Source organism: Alosa sapidissima, chromosome 1 (genome assembly GCF_018492685.1).
Source record: "Alosa sapidissima isolate fAloSap1 chromosome 1, fAloSap1.pri, whole genome shotgun sequence".
Classification (NCBI taxonomy): domain Eukaryota; kingdom Metazoa; phylum Chordata; class Actinopteri; order Clupeiformes; family Clupeidae; genus Alosa; species Alosa sapidissima.
Genome location: NC_055957.1, coordinates 53,966,030 through 53,985,772, shown reverse-complemented (window position 1 = coordinate 53,985,772; position 19,743 = coordinate 53,966,030). Strand labels below are relative to the sequence as shown.

The window sequence follows — 19,743 nt, the reverse complement described above, 5'->3', positions numbered from 1 at the left end:
ACACACAGTAAACATACTGTAATTTGTAGACCTATTTATTGTAGTCTCAACCCTTCAAATAAACAGTAGCCATGAGTTCTCAAACTTTTACTTTTGAAGAACCAGCTCAGTTAGGTGTCCCAGAGAGAAGTTGTAGCCTATGTTCTGTTGCAGACAAATGAACCCGTGGATGTCAATTCCCATGTAAACTCAAGTAGTGATATTGTAGGTTATTTGTGGAGGGTTCTTTCTTTTTTTGGAAAGTGAAATTTGCATATTTCTCTCAAGTTAAATTTGTGTGTGTGTGTGTCTGTACCAAGGCTATAGGCATATTGGTGTTGTGTTGTGGCTATGTTGCAAGATTGTAAAATTAATATAACGAGGCTTTTGCGTAATATAAGCAAAGAAGAGCTGAAAGATTAACGACAATGCGCCTACTGCACCACTTGCAGTTTATGATATGGAAACAAAAGGGAAAGGCTTTCAAGAGGAGGAGACTGCCATTAACTGTAAAGAATGCATCTGCAATGGAAACACAAAACACAATCGCGGGAAACACTGCTAAGGTCGGGCGATGTTAGATTAAAAGCAGCAAATGTGGATCTGCCATCTTGTCTGCTTAAGTTGTTTTTTGCACAAGATAAACAGAGTAACACGAGTAACAAACTCATTTTAATTTCAGTAATTGTAACGGTGTTACTTGTTTAAAAAAATGAGGGCTGTCAATTGATTAAAAAATATAATCTAATTAATTACATACTCTGTGATTAATTAATCTAAATTAATCACATGCATCCATTTTTGCTATGAACATATCTTAAAAACAAGTTTGGCAGATGAGTGAATTAATGAACAGCCAAACCAACATTATAGACTTTAAAGTTTAACGTGTCTGTTTTATTATAATTTCCCCTTTGGGTCAGGCATCAGCATAGTGCCTGATTTTTAGCATAATAAATGCAAATGACTGAAGTTACCACTCACTGTCAATGACATGTGAAGAGTAGGCTACCCTAACACCAAGGTAATGTGTGGAATACCCCCTATGATTTATCCTTTTTTTGGCCATTCAAACGTGTAGATTTTTATTCACATACCGTAAAACTCTAAATAATAGCCCAGGCTTTTATTTTCCCAAATCGCCAAATTGCACCGGCTTCCCTTTACACAAAACTTTTCCTCTGCAAAGATGGAAAATATTATCAAATTAATTATTTCAAACTCACTGAATGTCTGCCCATATGACTAGGCTATCGGATGACAATTACAGATGTTGTTCATTGAGTGAGATAAGATCCAAACAGCGGGAATACAGATGAAACACGTTTTGATCAAACGTAATTTACAAAGAGATCGTATCACACTGAAAGCTCATATTTTGTCACTAGCAACCTACTGTAATATTTGTGAAGCCTTTTGTTTTGTTGCCAGCATAAAAACAAGATTACCAACGGCCTATCCGCAAATTGGAAACAAAAGGGATGAATTGAACGATGTCGAAGTCGTACATATAGGTTCATATTGATATAGTTCATATTGAAAAATTAGATGTCATCTAATCATAACGTTGGCGTGCACAGTAGATTGATGCTTCTGTCAACAGTATTGGTCTGAGCGTTCTTTTTAAAACATAGGTCTAGGCTAAATGTTATATTCAAAGCAGTGCTTTCTCGTCTGCCTCCTTCTGTCACGATAGCCAGACTGCACTGGGTCAAATGTCACTATGAAATGCGATTAATCAGCGTTACATTTTTTAACACGTTATTATTTCTTTTGACAAATGCCCTAAAAAAAATACTTCATTACATGCTCGTTACCACTAAAAGTAGTGGAATTACAGTAATGTGTTACTTCTAACAAACCTCCCCCTCTACAGCCTCTTATCATCAAAGGGACTGAGGTGGAGAGGGCTGACAGTTACAGATTCCTGGGACTGCAGGTTACATCTGACCTGAGCTGGACTCATAATATCACAGCCACAGTTAAAAAAGCCCAGCAAAGGCTCTATTTCATCAGACTGCTCAGGAAAGCTGGTCTGAACCACCGCCCCCTCACCCAGGCCTGCAAAGGGCTGGTAGAGAGCATCCTCACCACAGGCATCACTGTCTGGTATGGTACCACCACACAGGCAGAGAGGAAGGCTCTGCAGAGTCATAAAGATGGCAGAGAGGATCATTGGGACAACACTTCCCTCCATGGGCTCTATGTTTGTGCAGCGCTGTCAGAAAAAAGCAGAGAGAATCATCAGAGACTCACTCCACCCAGCTCACTCTCTGTTCAGACACAAACACTGCACATACAACCTGAGACACAGCAGAGCGGACAGCAAATAAAGAACCTTGACCTTGACCTTGAACACTATCAAACAATAATCAATCATCAATATACATAATCATCATCCACCAATCATCACATCTCACATTTATGGCATGTTACAATTCCATTTCTTTAACAAAATGTATAAGACATATCATCTCAATAATGTTGCGACAGGATCAGTCAGACAAATTGGTTTAGCATGTTAATGATTTAAGAAACATACACATAATCAATGATCTTCATATTAGTAGGCCTATAGCATGTTTTCTACTCTTGACAAAAGCTCTTATGTGGTTTTTGACCATAGGTTATATTGTGCATCACAACTATATGGACATCACAAAAACTGAATGCATGAGAGGAAGAGACAGGCCTTTAAGGAAAAATCTTTGTCAGGAGAATTCTGTCCTGAATATAAAATTTCTTCAACAGCATGGAACAGCCGTGGGGCAGCAATCTTTCCAAAGATTATACATGGCGGAGCAAGATAGTTTGTTGTAGTTCATGTCTAGAGGCTGGAAATGGGGATCAAGTCCTGTCTGAGAATACTGTTACTGTACTTTGTTCCTGTGCGACGCTAAGTCGCATGCTCATTACGTATATTATGTCATGATAGCATTGTTTTCGGAAAAAGTTTATTATTCAGCCGTAAAGTGAGTTATGAGGCTATGACGCCAATCACACAATGTTGCATTTCTCCGAAAATAGAAAAGGTTCATAAAGGCTTAAAACGCTTCAGTTATAATGTTATTTGATGTCAAAGTGACGCCAAAATTAATAGGGCTCAATTCAATGCTAGCTGGAAGTGGTCTACTCCTAGCCTCAGAGCGCACATAGTGTCTACGCTCTCTGAATGTTCGCCTGACCCCTTGACTACGACTAACTATTTTGATCCGCCATGTATAATCTTTGGTAAAACTCGAAATCAGAGTAGAGTACGTATGGTTTCCAGGCAGTTTAACCCGAGTTTAACTAGGAATCAGCTGATCCTGTGTGAGTTGTTACAGCAATCACGTTCAACTTCGTGCTCAGCTGTGTTAAACTCCAAAAGCTCTGTTTTAAGGAGTACGGTTTCAAAGCACAGCGCAGCTAGTGCAATGCTAACTGACAGAGCAATTGGCCCCGTAGGTCTATAAAATGAAAAAAAAATGACTGTAACATGAATAAATAATGCCACTGTGGTGACTGATAATTGTTTTTATTTAATTCAAAGGAGTGTTCACATCTATCTGAAAGAGATTTTGATTATGCAGCATATGAACGAAAATAACTGCTCTGTCTGGACATGCATGCACTATGACCTCTCAAATACCATAAAAGTCTAAGACAAAGGGGAATTAAAGTATGCAGTTTACCTTGAAAGTGACAAACTGATAAAAATGTTTGTGAACTCTTTCTAATCTAGATAGGCTATGTGTCAGGCACTTCCTCTAGAAAACATAATTGCTTTACAGATAATTTGAAATGTCAAGGCCTATTATAAGGCAATGCAGGCAGCAGACTTAATTCAAAATTCCAAAATTCATGTGTCCATTATTGATGGCACGAGTGGACTGATTACAATGAATGAATCATCATAGGCATAGCGCCATAGGGATATCCTGGACCTATACCAACTCCACTCTCACTTGTGTCATATTGTTCAATTAGTTCATGATGACAGAGATATGGGACAAATTGATGACATGGTAGGATGTAGGGCCTATACAAGTGAAAAACATACCCATTCATATTGTGCAAAAATAATAATAAAAAAAAAATCAACATATTCTTTGCTTCTAGGAAAAACTATTAGGGTGTCCTAAGAGTAGGCTATAACTGCACAGTACTTAGGGCTATTACAAAAAAGAATTACAAAAACTATTACAATAAACTAATTACAAAAAATAACTGCAGTTATGGGACAAAAAAGGTTGTCTGAGGTACAATGCCCAAAATACTATATTTCTGAAGTAAAGTGAGTACTGTACTGTACATTTTACCCCTAGGGGATATTCTGGCAAAACATAGCATCTCCTTCCACTGCTTTGAGGATGACGTCCAGCTGTATATCCCCCTTAAGGCTGATGGGCAGGCTGCACTCCATCTACTGCGTGACTGTCTTGCTGACATCAAGGCATGGATGGGTGCAAACTTCCTCAACCTTAATGAGAGCAAGACTGAGTTGATTGTTTTTGGCAAAACCTCTCCGGCCTTCTCCACCAATGCCCTGGGCCCCCTTGCCTCTAACATCAGAAATCTGGGCGTGATTTTTGACAGCAAATTCAAGTTTGAACAGCAGGTCAGTGCAGTAGTTAGGAAGAGCTTTCTCCATCTCAGAAACCCTAGCTAAGACCAAAGCCTACCTGCCCCAGAGCGATCTTGAGAGTCATCCATGCCTTCATCACATCACAACTGGACTACTGTTATGCTCTCTACACTGGCATCGATCAATCCCAGCTCCACCGCCTGCAGATGGTTCAGAACTCAGCCGCTCGACTCCTCACCTGCCACATTTTGCCAAATTTTACCACAGTTCTGGCTTCACTCCACTGGCTCCCCATCCGCTACCACATCAATTTCAAACTCCTCTTGTCTGTGTACAAATCTCTCCATGGTCTGGCCCCCACCTACCTGTCTGATCTTCTCCACCACCATTCCCCTTCCAGAGCACTACAGTCAGCAGACCAACTGCGGCTGGAAGAACCCAGGGCCAGGCTGAAAACTAGGGGACACCTTATGACCTGGGGACCACCTTATGTACTGTAAATGTATTAGTGTTGAATGTTATTTTCAACCTGCTAAAAACAAATGTAAAGGTTATAAAGGTTTAGACAGCCAACAGGGCAGACAACTATCCCCATTCCCCGCACAGTGATGTCCCCACATAAAACTTATTCTCTTCTGCCATCATGTGGTCAGACATTGAACCAATGGAGGTAGAGCCATATACCGGCAGCGGCGTGGCTTGATAAGACTAGCCTTCCAAAAATGTTTGTGGGGTAAATCTCTGACCTGGGCATTGTGTTGTGCACACCACTGGTCTACTTTAAACAATAATTTAATGCAGCAATGCAGCAATAAGTAAGGAATAATGTATAGAATGCCGTATTGGGAAAATAAGTCCCAACAGGGTGAACCGGACCCCGACACGCAGTGGTAGAGCATTATTATGGCAATTGTTTGTTTAGCGCTTGTTCATGCATGTGTTTGTGTGACAGTTTATGACTGTTTGTGTGTGTGACAGTCCAGCCTTTTGTCTCAGCTGAAAGTACATTTCAACATCCATATATCAATTTCTCAACAATTTTGTTTGTGTTGTAAATTTGCAGGGCATTTCTGTAATGTTTCTTTTATTTGAATTTGCACTGTGTCGTATGAATTTGTTGTATGAATTTGCAGCATATTTTTTAAATGCTGCGCATGTGTTGTCAAATCGATGAATCTGTTTTCTTAAGTTGCTTGTGGATTTCCATGTGTTTTCTTAATACTGTATGCAGTCCGTTTGCACCTGTCGGCCACCATACTTTTAAGCCTCACCATTGAAAATGTAATCTTCAGTTCAATGGTTAGGCTTATTGAAGAAAGTACATGTAGTGTAAATTAATTTAGTTCCCCTAGTTTACCTCTGGCACTAACATGAACTAATAACTAAAAGTACGACTAGACCTAGACAATAAGGTTATAACTTCATTTTATGCACAACTTCACTTGGGGTGTAATATAAAAATAATAAATGGGTGATATGAGGTTCTATCCATAGTAGGATTAATAGGAATAAACAAGAAGAGTAAAATCAGGTCACATTTCATAGGCTGTTACCATCAGTTGATCATTCGGCCGGTATACATGCACATTGACCAATGACTGTAGAAACTGTTTCGAATGTCATTTTGTGTAACCATCACACAACCCAAGACAGTGTAATGTTTCAGTTAATCCTGAGATAAAAGATGCAAGACCTGAGGACCTATAATCTACTCTGAGAAAAGCAGAAGTGCTTTCAAAAGGCCCCATCTAGAATCTTGCATAATTCTTCTGAAAACAAGTCAAGTTTTTAAGGAGATCTACGTTGACCAATCAGTACAATAAGTACTTTATGACCGTCATAGCAGTACTGAACCAATCCTGAGTGCTTTGAGGGCCTAGTTATTGCGGGCGTTGTCCCATGTTTGTTTTTCGTTTTGATCAGTGTTTTTGTTTAATGTTTTCCGTTTTGTCTGTTACCTAAACCTGCCCGTAGCTTAAAAAAAAAAAAAAAAAAAAAGTCAGCTCGAGTTTCATTGCCTGAGTCTCACCATCCGCTTGGACACATTACAACTACATTGGGAAAAGGGATCAAGTATGGCAGTAGGGTTGCCATTCTTAGTGAGAGCTCCAAGTGGGCAGGTAATGATAATTGGGAAAGTAATCAATTTCACATTGAACTTGGAATGGAGGTATGTCTATAGGTTATCTATAATGTCCTTTATATTTCAAGAATGGTCTTCTCCTTAATGGTAATCCTGACCATACTCTGAAAATCACCTACACAGTCATTTTGCTCATCAGTTGTTCTACCTTGTACACATCACAAGAAGCCACAATAAGATAAGAGAAAAAAAAACATTCGAAACAAGAAAGCAGCATTTACCCATAATCCCTAGAGGCAACTCACCAACATCACTCGACATGTGAATTATCATCACCACACAGGCTTATAGAGGACTTTGCAGATAGTATATGAAGGTGCCTCATGGTTGGAACTGATACAAACACCAATCCACTACTATTACCGCTGCTAGATAACAAAAATGTAATGAGCATCTGAGCAATACTGTGCCAACTAAATGACAATATAGCTTCACTCCAGACGTAGTGTAGAAAAGAAGTGGCCAGTATTACATAGAGTGCACTCCTATGGTTGGTTTATGCCTTCCCAGAATGCAAAATACTGTATGATAATGTTGTTTGGACGTGGGTTAACAGGAAAGAGAAAACATTCAAGTTTGGTTAAACAACAATGAACAGAGTGTAATTTAACATTTTCTCTTTATTTGACAGCAAAGTGCAGTATTTTAAAATAACAGGTTAATAATGTTGAAATCTGGGCATAAATTAACGGCAGAATTTTAGGGTGTATAGCTAAATCGCGATGGTCTTCTTGTCTCAGAGTTTGGCTTGCTTTTTAACTGTGTTTACATAGTGGATGTGCAAACCACACAGCGAGAACAGTAGCCTACATGGGAACTTCCCGTCTTTGCAAATGAGCGCCAGTCTGTCATGAACAAGAAGGGCTGTCAATCGATTAAAAAAATTAATCTAATTAATTACATACTCTGTGATTAATTAATCTAAATTAATCGCATATATATATTTTGCTGTGAAAGTATTTTACATATTTAAATTCAAATGAATCATTGAATAATCAGCATTAGTGACATTAAAGTTCAAAAACTCTTTTATTATTATTTTCACTGTTCAAATAATTGCCATAATAATCTATGATATGACCTAATAATATGCTGAGGAAATAAATTCAAAAGTGCTTCGGGAAGAAGTTTTTTTTTCACATACAAGGCATTTCAGGCCACAGATATAACCTAGGGGACACAATGAAAATAAATTAACACTCCCCTCAATGTCAACACTTATTTCTTTGCATTGATGTGCGACTATAGAGTTGATGAACTCCGGTGATATGCAAATTCCTTGCTGCAGACAGACATTGCAGAGGACTTTATTTTCAACACTTTATTTTTTATGAACACCATCAGGCCGTTTTTTAAAGAGTAAATGTTCCAATCAATGATCCAGGCAGCACGTTTTCTTCTCTCTCCTTCATTTTACAGTCTAATTTTTACTGACTAGAACGGCTCGGGCTCAAAGGTCATACGGAATCGATTAATCTGCACTAATTTTTTTAATCAGTTATTTTTTCTCAAATTAATTAATCGAAATTAATCAGTTATTTTGACAGCCCTAATTCATACATTTGTGTTCACACATACAGACTGCCCATTTGATGCCCAGAGTATAGCTTATGTCTGAAATAGGCAGCAGATGTGATACAGACACAACTGAGCAAGCAGAGAAGCGTTTTTTTATCCATTCTTAATCATTTCATTGGAGCAAAACAGGTTAAAGACCTGGAAAGAAGTATATGACCCTCTTAATTGGAGTGTAACCATGGCCCTCTTAACTGAAGTGCATAACTATACTGTACCCTTTGAAACGGCCATTGATTCAAAGAGTACAGTTGCCATTGCCACATGCGGCCATCAACATAACAGTTTCCTTCCAAACTGTTCTGGTCCAGTTCTGCAATTGTATTACAATTTCCATCAGAATCATGTATGTTTTCATTTTCAGTTAGACCACACCACGACTCTTTAACTTTAGATGGCAAAAGATGGCAAAATTAGCCATTTATTGGAACATAACTAATCATGAGCAATTCTTGATGACTTTTTTTTAAAGCCACAACTCCAGTTTGAATATACACAACATGTCATTCTTATAACAGTGTTACACAGATTTGATTGTGATCATATTCAAACACACCAAAAATGACATAAGAGACAGATTGAGAGCTATGGATTGAACATAGCAAGTTACTCTTCAGACATTTCTCCTTCCAAACAATGCTGAAATTATATACATGTTCTTACAGCATGTACAACATTCAGAAAAAAAAAGTACCACAAAAACAGTCCTTCATAGGAAATATTATGGGCAACAAAGTGTGAAAAAGTAAAGCACATAAGATAAATGGGTCTCAATGTAACTGAAGTGGTAGCTGTGGGCACAACACAGACTGAGTGCAGCAAAGAGCACAGGATCAGAGCATGAAGCTGAAACATGCTTTTTGCAGTCAATTATGCGCAGTGCATTCCCATATACACACAGTCTATATAGATCGGAGATGAGAGATTCCCAACAAGTGAAAAAGGACAGAATAATCAAGAAACACACTGCAGCTTTGCATTCACACTGATATGGCTTCATTGGCTCAGTGTGCTGGAATCATGAAAATGAGCAATGTACCTAATACAGACCTGCCATTGTCAGACTAAATTTGAGTTATACAAAACCCAAAAGGAAATATCTGTAAAGAGAAAGGAAATAATTGCTGCATTGAAGATTAATGGCAGAAAGAAGGAGCCATTTTTACAGGTCTTGTGTTTTGGTTGACCTAAATCAGCTGCATTACCAGGCCACACATGAAGGAGTTGGAGGTTGTTAAAGAACCATGCAGATTCAAAGGACAACAAATGCACTGAATGCACATATAAGCAACCAAATGTAACAGCAGTCAAACTTTTATAAGGGCTTTTTTGATTAACCCCACCTGGAGGTTCAAGGACAGTGCCCAAGATTGCCAAAAACACAAATAAAGTAAAAGGTCAAAGTCTGAAGTCTGGAAAAAGGTTCAGTGTCTCCTCAGACGTGAGAGACCTTCTGAGACTCTCGTGCTTGCTTTATACTATAGAGCCATTTAATGACACGGGCGTTGCGCTCCACAGCCGAGATGCCATAGGGCACACGGTCACCAGCACCATCCTCCTCCTCATCTGTCAGGTCCTCGTTACTGTGCCGTGACTGATCACAGTCAGAGCTGATCATGCTGGCACTGCGGAAGTTGAGTGAGACAATATCAGAGTTGGCACGAGCAAAGCTCTCCACACCTACACTCTCCAGCTCTTCAGGGTCCAGCCCGCAGTAGTTGAAGAAACGTTCCACATCAGCACCGGCCCGAGCATAGCGGTCACTCAGATCTGACTTGGAGCGATGAAGGGAGGGCCGGCGGGCAACAGAGCTGCCAAGCTCCAGCTCCAAGTCTGTATTAGTGGTGGCTAGAGGGAGTGGGAGAGATTCCCTCTCTGTGGAGCTAAGCACATTGTCACAACCAGCCAGGGCCTGGGGTCTGGGTTTGGGGGGTAGCGGTGGGGCAGAGCTGCTACTGCTACAGGCTGTGTGCACTGGCTTTCCATTGCAGAGGCGGCGAATGTCCGAGGAGCTATGAGAGGCATGCAGAAGCGAGCAACGCTGCCCCTCCGCTTGTTCTTCCAGCAAACGCCGACTCAGGTTTAAGTTTCCCCCTTGCTGGGGACTACGCCTCCCCTGCAAAGCACCCAACGATGTCCCTGGGACTTTCAGTGACTCAGCAAAGGATCGTCGGCCAAACTCAGAGGACTCTGTTGAGTCTCGATGTGGAGCCCAACTTCGGCTGCCAGGTTTGTGGGCAGCCATTCCTCTGACAGGAGGACCATCAGACGATGAAGAGCTGTTAAGGATGTTCTTGAGGATCTCCAAGTTGAGGTTCTCTCGCTTGGCGGTGGTGGCACAGGTGTCTGATTTGGCGTTGTTGTTTGAGGCCTTGAGGCTGGTGCTGCTCATACCACCACCACCACCACCACCACCACCGGAGCTCCGCTTGACAGGTGCAGGGCAAACTGGCGGTTTAGCCAAGACAGAGGGCTTGATCGGTTCCTGCTTGGCGTTTATCACTTCCTGACTCTTGACGTACTTGGCCTTGTCAGCCTCAAGCCGTTCTACAGCACTCAGACGTTTGGGGTTGGGCTCAGTCTGCCTGCGGAAGTAGTCAGGCCCTTTGTTGAGGATGCGTAGTGGTACGGCTGAGGCGTAGGCTGCCCCCTGGCTGGCGGACTTGCCGTCAGGCTGCAGTGTCTCAGTGGGCATAGCGTCAGCACGAAGGTGGGGGTGGGCTGGTCTCCCAATGGCCGCCGTGATGGGTGAAGGGGCTGTGAGCTGTGCACCACAGGCACAAACATCAAGCCAGGGAATGACAGAGCATCGGGGGCGTCTCTAGCTGTCAGCAGCAGGGCCTCATGTCCTCTGAAGTCAAAGCTCCATACACTCCAGAGCCTCAACCTCCCCTAGCACCCCAATTTGGGTCTGTAGAAATAAATAGTATAGTAGTAGAAGAGGAGAAAAGGGAGGGAAAGGAGGGCACTGAGCTGAGGTCAGCTTCAACAATGCTGTGCTGAGCACATCTCAGCACAGAGAGAGAATGTGGGATGGTATGTGGGTGGATGAGAGGAATTGGCCGGCGTAGTCTATCTCCTCCTGTGTTCCTGGACGACGGCCAAGTGGATCTGTAACACAGGAGAAAAAAGGACCAACCTTGTCAACGGATCTTGTGACATTACATTCCTAGCAACAGTAGTCGGGCTGCTGACCAGTGGAAGAGAAAAAAAACACACACACACACACACTTCTTTCTAATGGCATACTTATGTTTGCAAATTCTGATTTTCAATTGACGTTTTGTTTTGCCCACATAAGGTAGCCCACAAGGACACATCAATAAATGGACAAACAAATTAGGTTTATCAGGCAATTCTGCCTTTTATTTTAAACATCCTGTGTGTGTTTGGATGTGTAAATGATTTTTCTGTGAGCATGCAATTGCATACTACACAATGAAAGCACTTGAAGTTACCCTCTGGTATTTTGAAAGAAAAACATGGCAAACTTGGTGCAGGAAGATATGACTGCACCAGGCAATCTCTCAAATTGGATGCTCTTAAGTAGCAAAACCACAGGGGATCTTGAAAAGCCTGACCAATGGTTGGGTCGCTGCTTAAAATATGCCAATGACGTTGAACGATACGTTTTCTTCTTCACCTTTATTTATTCAGGGGGGTCAGTTGAGAGCAAGCTCTCTTTTCCAATGACACCCTGATTACATACACAATATACAACAACAATATAAACCAACAATCATAGTTCACACTAAACAGTCTGCACAACACCGGTAATAAGGTTTCTAAAACATTCCAAGGAAACCAAAGTTTCCATTGTCAGCGCATGTTGCAAATCATTCCATTTTTTTGGCAGCATAAAATTCAAACGCTGTTTTTCCTAATTCCGTTCTAACATGAGGGACAGTCAAGGTCAGGACATTTTGTGAACGAGTGCGCAGATTGCGCAGTTTTAATTAGTTGGATATGTGTCCATAAGTAGACACAAAAGTGATTGGGGTGTTTGTGTTTGTAGTCGGTCTACCGGTCATTAAGTTTGTGCGTTGGATATTGCACCTGCTCAAGACAACCCTGCAATAATGTATGATCATATCCCCTGTCCGCAAATCTTTGGCATAGCTTGTCTTTCAAATGTCTTTTTGCGGTCACAGATGCGGCGTACCCTTACTAATTGACTACATGGTAAACTATGTTTCAGTGACAGCAGATGAAAGCTCTGGTAATCCAGAAACGCATTATGGTCCGTGTCTTTTCGCTAAATTTCATCCCATTTTGTCCCATTTTTTTAACCAATACATCCAAAAAGGCCAAGACTATGGTCAGAGTCCAAGGTAAATTGAATGGAAGGCAATCTAGTATTGACATAATCATTAAAAGCATCCAACTCCTCCTTTCTTCCTCTCCATATAAAACATACATCATCAATATGCCTGTACCACACATTCAGAATGGATGTTTGAATGGATTATCTGAGTAGATAAAATCCTGCTCAAAGTTTTCCATAAACAAGTTGGAATAATTGGGTACCATTGGCAAACCCATTGCAGGTCCCTGTATCTGCAGGTAGAATCTGTTCTGGAACAATAAATCAATTTAGGTCAAGACATCATTAGCCAATGAGATCAAAAAGTCAGTGTGCGGCACTTGGTGTGTGTGTCTGTAGATGCTAAACCCACTGTGTGTGGAATATTTGTGTATAACCTCGTCACATCTATATTGGATATAAAACTAATCTGAGGTACCTGTCTAGTTTTATTCTATAAATATATAGACGTTAGTGGCACACGCTATCAATGCTTCCATGTACTACGCATGGTTGTCAACATCGCAAAAGCGACGGGTAGCCTATCATTTTCAACAACTTGGTGGAAAGGTGTAGCATAGGCTAAGGAAAATCAATTAATTTCTGTAGCTAATCCTACAAAAAGGGAAATTCAAAGTATTTCCCATATCATAGCTCGCAACAACAGCAAAAATGAAACTTGGAGAGTGGATGTCTCACCGCGGAGTCTCCGCTGTTAGATGCGCACTCAATTGCAATTTGACAACAATGTCAATTCAATCAATAGCCTAATAAAATAAACAATGAAAATGAGGGGGAAAAAGCAATAATAAACAATAATGTCCATTCAATCAATGATAATATTTGTAAAATAAACCTGTTAAACAGTATCAGGGGATGGAATATATAACGTTCACACCCAATTGTTGTCATAGCTCATAATTTTAAAAGAAACTATGCCCAGTATCTTGACAAGGAAAAGTCCAAACTACTTGAAATTTGAGACAGAATGGTATGAACATCATTTGGAAGCCTGCCTTTTTAAAAGATGGCTACATTTACCTACATTTCCAAACGTATTGACAATTTTATCAAACCAATGCCATGTTTAGGGATATTGAACGGATATTGTTTTATTCTAAAAATAAACATGACCTAACTGGATTGTGTAAGACTACACTGCACTCACACCTTGAAAGACAAAATATTGTTTGTTTCAGAGCATTTCTGTTGTCAGCTGTTATACTTTGAGAACGTATCACTATGTACAGCATAATCTTTCCTATGTTTTGAAGATTTAAATAACTTAGGCATTATCTCACAGCATCAGCTGCATTCCATATTTGTTTATTTATCGCTGGGGAAAATAAATAGGTGTGAAAATACACCTAAATCTAATTCCAAATCAGATGAGAGATTAGTCAGAGACTACACTTTACTAGACAAACCATGTTGGCATCTTCAGACATTTCCCCATTTAACTCAAAACACATGGTCACAAAGTCACATGGCACAAAAAAACAAAGAGAAAGTTTGTGAGAAATGAAACACAGGGTATTGCACAACAGAAGCACCTGGTTATTTGAAATACACCACACACACTGAGAGTAGGCTTTTCTAAACCCGTCTTAAATTAAATAAAGATTCTACTTCCACGAACACCAAAAGGCATGGAGACAGCATTAAAGTGATAACTACTCTGTTGTGCATATTTGGGTCTGATTACCTGTTTTTAAATGGTCTGGAGTAAGGATAAACATACTGAATTCTGTATTGTGTCAGCATGAGTGGACATCATATGGATACAAATGAGTGTGTGCATTTGCGTTTGTGAGAAAGTGAGATATTGTAATTAAATCAGCCATTTTAAACCACAGCAGAGACAAGATCTCAGGGAGAACAGCTCATGGCTTCATGATGTGCAAAACCAACCACCTGTATGTGTGTGCGTGTGTATCTGCAGGTGCTTGTTACAATTTGAGCCAACCTACTGGACAGTTAGGCTAAATTATTTTACCTGCAATCGAAGGATAGGTAGGTTGATTTGAGACATGGATTCATACCTGTAGCAAAATGTGAGCTGTTCCTCAAGCACTGATCTGCTGTTGAAATGTTTTAAGTGAGATAGTTGAAGTACTCATGCTTTAGATAATTCAAAGTTACTTCCCTCTAATCCCCCTTTCTCATCAAGCTGCTGGAGGCTATCAGTAGGGGTGATGCCTGCAGAAGAAAAATAAATATATTCAGAGAGGGCAAGCTATGCCTTCACACAAACTCACAAAAGTGGACAGTGACACTTTGTGCACAGGACTTTTGTGACTTTTTCCTTCACTCTGATAAAAAAACAGCCTTGTCTGGTAAAAACAATCAAAGGCAAGTCAGAGTATCTAATTGGATCAGATAAAAACAACCAAAACAGTGTTTACTGATCAAATTGACCTCAATTGCAGTCAGATTTTGTATGACACAGTGTGGCCTTTGTGTTCTCACCAGGAGTTCACAGAATTTTCAGTTCTATATACTGCCCTGTGCAGTTATGGCAACTGCAAGATTGCATAACATATCAATGAGCGGGGACATGGCTGTGATGTTTATTTGTGCAATAGAGCCTTCCTTCTTTATCACTTCTTTATCTTGACTAAATAATCAGTAAGATAGAACTAGAGAACAGTATTCCAGAGAGAGATTACACTAAAAGCTAGTGGTAAAGCTAGTCAGAAAACCTGTGGAAATGACTGATTCAGGTGTCTCTTGATTCAGGGCCCTTGTGTCGTGGTCATTTTATGAGGGGCTAGCCTCATTGACCAGGCACAAGCCATAATGCCTACAAAAGACAGAATAGAACTTCTGTAATATTTCTGGAACTTCATGTCCACACCCATACTGTAGAAGAACAATACCAGAGGGGTATTTCACAAAGGCAGAATTAACACATCCAAGATAAGTGATAAAGCGAGGTTTGACATAGCGCTGTCTGGTCATCCTAGCTCAACTCATTTCACTAACACCAATCCAGGATGAGTAGGAGCGACTATGTCAAGCCAGGTGTAAGTAATTCAGGGTGTGTGCGCGTTCTCGTTTCTGCTCCAAAGAGCCCACGGTTAGAATAAAAAAAATGGCCGAAAATAGCGTCATTCACACAAAGTGAACAACCGCTTTTGATACACCAACAATGAAGTAAAGTTTTCCTTTTTTGAATGGGGATTCATGGCTATTTCTGTAAAAGAGCAGGAGTAGGTGTGGTAGACCAACTGAATGCCAATGTACGTATGCACCCACGTGTGATTGCTTCCTTATTTCGGCACGCAACGTCATCAAGAAAGCACTTGCCACTGCAAAGATGCACATGTACAACTCTGTATACCTTTATATTGGCTTTATAACCGAATTCGTTGAAAACACCTTTACCTGAAAAATTGCTCCTCCATTTCCGATCGACTACTAAGCTTACAGTAGGCTATTCATCAAATGTCTATCAACAAAAGAAGCAAACAACGAGTATGTTAATAATTATAAGGCTATCACAATTAAAATAATAACCATATGGTAGTAGGCAGACAATCTGTTGTGTTTTGCAAGGAAATACATGTATTAAATACTTTATAAATGGAATATAGCTCCTTAAAAATTCACACGGAGGTCTGATTTGAATGACTATCTGAACCAATAAGACAACATAATTGTCATGAGCTCTCTCTCTGCCTGGTAACACACACTGATTGAAGTCTGATGACCTCCACCTGTTCCTGCTCTGCTCTGCCTCACCCTCGTTACCTACCAGCTGCACTGCATTCACCACTCATCATGCCCTGTATATAAAGCCTTGCTTTTCAGTCCACACTTGTCAGATCGTCTGCAACCAGCACCAGTTACCTGCCTGTTTTGGAAAACGCCTCTGACTCTTTGCCTGTGATCCCGGACCCGCTCGACTACTTCTGTGTTCTCCAGCCCCGGTAATCTTGACCTGCCTTCCGTCCCTCTTCTACGAATACCGCCTAGTCCTTGACTGTACTGCTGCTTCGTTTCAATTGCTGTTGTGTGGGTGTTTCCCCCAGGACTTCCCGGATCATCCAGCTCCTGCCATCGCTGTTCGGCTACTGGGGGAACACACACACTCTTGGAACTCCTGTACCCCCCCCGGAACCCCTGAAACCCCCTTAACCCCCAACCCTTAAATAAACTTTTGAACGTGACGCTTTTGTGGTCCTCGTCCTGTTTGGTGTCTGACAGTAATTACTATTAGAATTAACTACGCCTGTCTGTTAGCCTGGTCGGGACCAGGCTAGGTGCAGAGAATAAATCCCCATATGCCAACTCTTTTATGAAACCAAGTCAAGGCTAAATTCATCCAGGATCAGAGCTTAACCCTTAGAACCCTAGACTGTTTTAAGGGCATTTTCACTATCTTTAGTTAAAAGGATTTATCCTGGTCATTGTAAGTGCCATACACTAGATAGAAAAAAAAAAAAAAAAAAAAACTAGGCTACCCAAGCCTCATGCCACAATTCCATGTATTAATACTTGCCTTGATTTCATTTTGATTTTTAAATAATAAAAATACAAAAAGCGTATTATAAAAATTCTTATATTTTATCTCACCACTGCAAGATGGCAGCTCGACTTGCCTTACATGTGTGTGTAGAGCAAACTGTCCTGAATCTGGCAATATCATTGCCATGGTGGAGGGATTCTCTGGGGCTGAGCAATTTACAGACATATATGGTGTGCGCCTTACAGAAATAAATGGCATTTTTTTTTATTTAGTGATGAAAAGTGACCTTTCTGCGCTCCATATCTGTGACACGAACTGATCTGACCTGACTTGACCCCTGACTTGACCACTCATAATGATTCTCTACAACAACTTTTTACTGCATTGCCATGAACAAAGTAAAGGCAAAAAAGGTGTTTCTTTGTTGAACAAATTGGGATGCAATGTGAGCCTAGCCTGGCTAGCGCCACCACTTCTCAATGAGACGTGGTCTGGGAACCAAACGTTCATTTTCTCGTATTTGAAAAAAATGCCCAGATCCGTTTATTGGGTGCCACGGATGTCTATCAAATGCGTCTGTGCATAGCTCATCATCGTCTTGCTTTCCCCCCTGTTCTGTGGTTCCCTATCTCAGGCGAAAATTTGCTCCATGGTCTCCAGGCTGCCTTAGCAGCGTGAATCAAATCGCGCGCAAGGCAGCATGGGAACACCCAGGCTAATGTGAGCCTTGAATTGGATGCCATGCAGGAATTTACTAGGATCTCAAAACCGGATTGTGAATGCTTTGCCATAGAGAAACACACAAAAACAGACAAAAACGTGGGGTAAGTCCAGCTATATGAAGTTATTATTTTGCTGTCACTTCGTCTGTTTTATAACCCAGAAGGATGTATAAATGTAAAATGTACAATGTACAAATGATAACTCTGTGTCTCCTCTTTCATTTGATATGTGTGGCATATCTATTCGATCACGGGTCTGCGAGTAATTCAAACGAGAGTAATGGGTGTGCAGATGAAGATCAGATGAAATTTGTGACTTGTGAAAACTTTTTAGTGTTTTGGATTAAATCAAATATGGCTGTCGAATCAATTAAGTTGATGTCACAAGTGTGCATGTGTCAGCCTAAGGACCTCCCACAGTATTACCAGACACCACCAGTACATTTTAATTCCAAACACATCAACAGGCCAAAATGCAGTTTTGGTAATTGCAGTGCCCAGGGTCAGAGGTCACCAACATGTTTGAGCATCCTAATGAGGTAATGAGTGTATGTAATAAGTTTGGTTATAATACATGAAAGATATGACCTCGATTGGCGGTCATGGGTGAACACTTTTGAAAATGGCTCCAGAAAGTAATGCATGTGTTAGGCATGGTCTGAAGATATTGTGTGTCAAGTTTGGTGACGATCGGACAAAATTTGTGACCTGAGAAAAATTAGTTTCACTTTTGATAAAATCCAATATGGCGGAAAATCCATCATGGCGGAAATTGGCTGTTACAGGTGAACGGTTTTAGATATGGCTACAAAAAGCACAACTTTTGTGAGGCTTGGTCTGAAGATCACGTGTGTCAAGTTTGGTGAAGATCAGATGAAATTTGTGACCTGCTAAAACTTTTTAGTGATTAAATCCAATATGGCGGCCGAATCAATTACGTTGATATCACAAGGACCTCCCACAGTATTACCAGACACCACTATTAAGTTTAAATTCCAAACACATAAACAGCTATAGGCCAAAATGTATTTTTGCTAATTACAGCGCCCCTGAATGTCTAGTGGTAGACATCTGACTCATTAACCATCAGCACTGGTTACAGTGGTTACAAGGCTGTGTTTTGAGTCCACTGCTGTACAACATCTACACACATGACTGCAAAGCCAACAGTAGTCATACCTCCATCATCAAGTTTGCAGATGACACAGTGATCTTGGGCCTGATTAGTAACAACAATGAACAGCTCTACTTGGATCAGGTTGATGAGGTGGCACAGTGGTGTCAATCTAACAGCTTGACACTGAATATCAATAAAACCAAGGAAATGGTAGTGGATTACAGAAGGCAGCAGCAGAACTACAGTTACACCCCACTAATGATCAGCGGGCAACCTGTAGAGAGAGTCACAAGTTTTAAATACCTTGGTGTCCACATTACTGAAGACCTAACATGGACTGTTAACACTCAATATGTTCTGAAGAAGTCCAGACAACGACTCTACTTCCTTCGTCAGCTAAGGAAATTCAAAGTTTCTACATCCATCACGAAGGCCTTCTACACTTCAGCGGTTGAGAGTGTTCTAACTGGTAGCATCATCACCTGGTATGGGAACTCCACAGTTAGAGATTGTAGTACTCTGCAGAGAGTAGTGCGCTCAGCTGAACGTACTATAAGAACTCAACTCCCTGCTCTACAAGATATCTATTCCAGAAGAGTACTCCTAAGAGCCCAAAAGATTCTGAAGGACTCTTCTCATCCTAACAATGGATTATTCCTACCGCTGAAATCAAGAAGACGCCTATGTAGTCTTTGTTGAATTTCCCCTGGGGATCAATAAAGTATCTATCTATCTGTCTATCTATCTATCTAGTTACAAAGCCAGAACTGAGAGACTCGGGAGAAGTTTTTATCCCCAGGCCATCCGAAATCTGAACTCACACTATACTGACTTTGCACTCATTCACTCCTCAGCACTCATGACCC

The 19,743-nt window shown here is 40.7% G+C and overlaps 1 protein-coding gene across 4 annotated transcripts in view; it reads right to left on the bottom strand.

Annotated features, from left to right (window-relative positions):
• Window positions 1-8,656: 8,656 nt before the first annotated feature.
• fam110b (family with sequence similarity 110 member B) overlaps window positions 8,657-19,743 on the bottom strand; it is a 43,198-nt gene continuing 32,111 nt past the window's right edge. For 2 of the 4 annotated variants that reach the window (XM_042109667.1, XM_042109688.1), the window contains exon 2: window positions 8,657-11,375. In XM_042109667.1, coding sequence (XP_041965601.1) covers window positions 9,700-10,959 — 1,260 coding nt within the window. In that variant the 5' untranslated portion in view covers window positions 10,960-11,375 and the 3' untranslated portion in view covers window positions 8,657-9,699. Of the gene's footprint in view, window positions 11,376-14,609; window positions 14,767-15,954; window positions 16,019-19,743 lie in introns of all 4 variants that reach the window. The other 2 variants (XM_042109678.1, XM_042109660.1) reach the window with 2 other exon arrangements.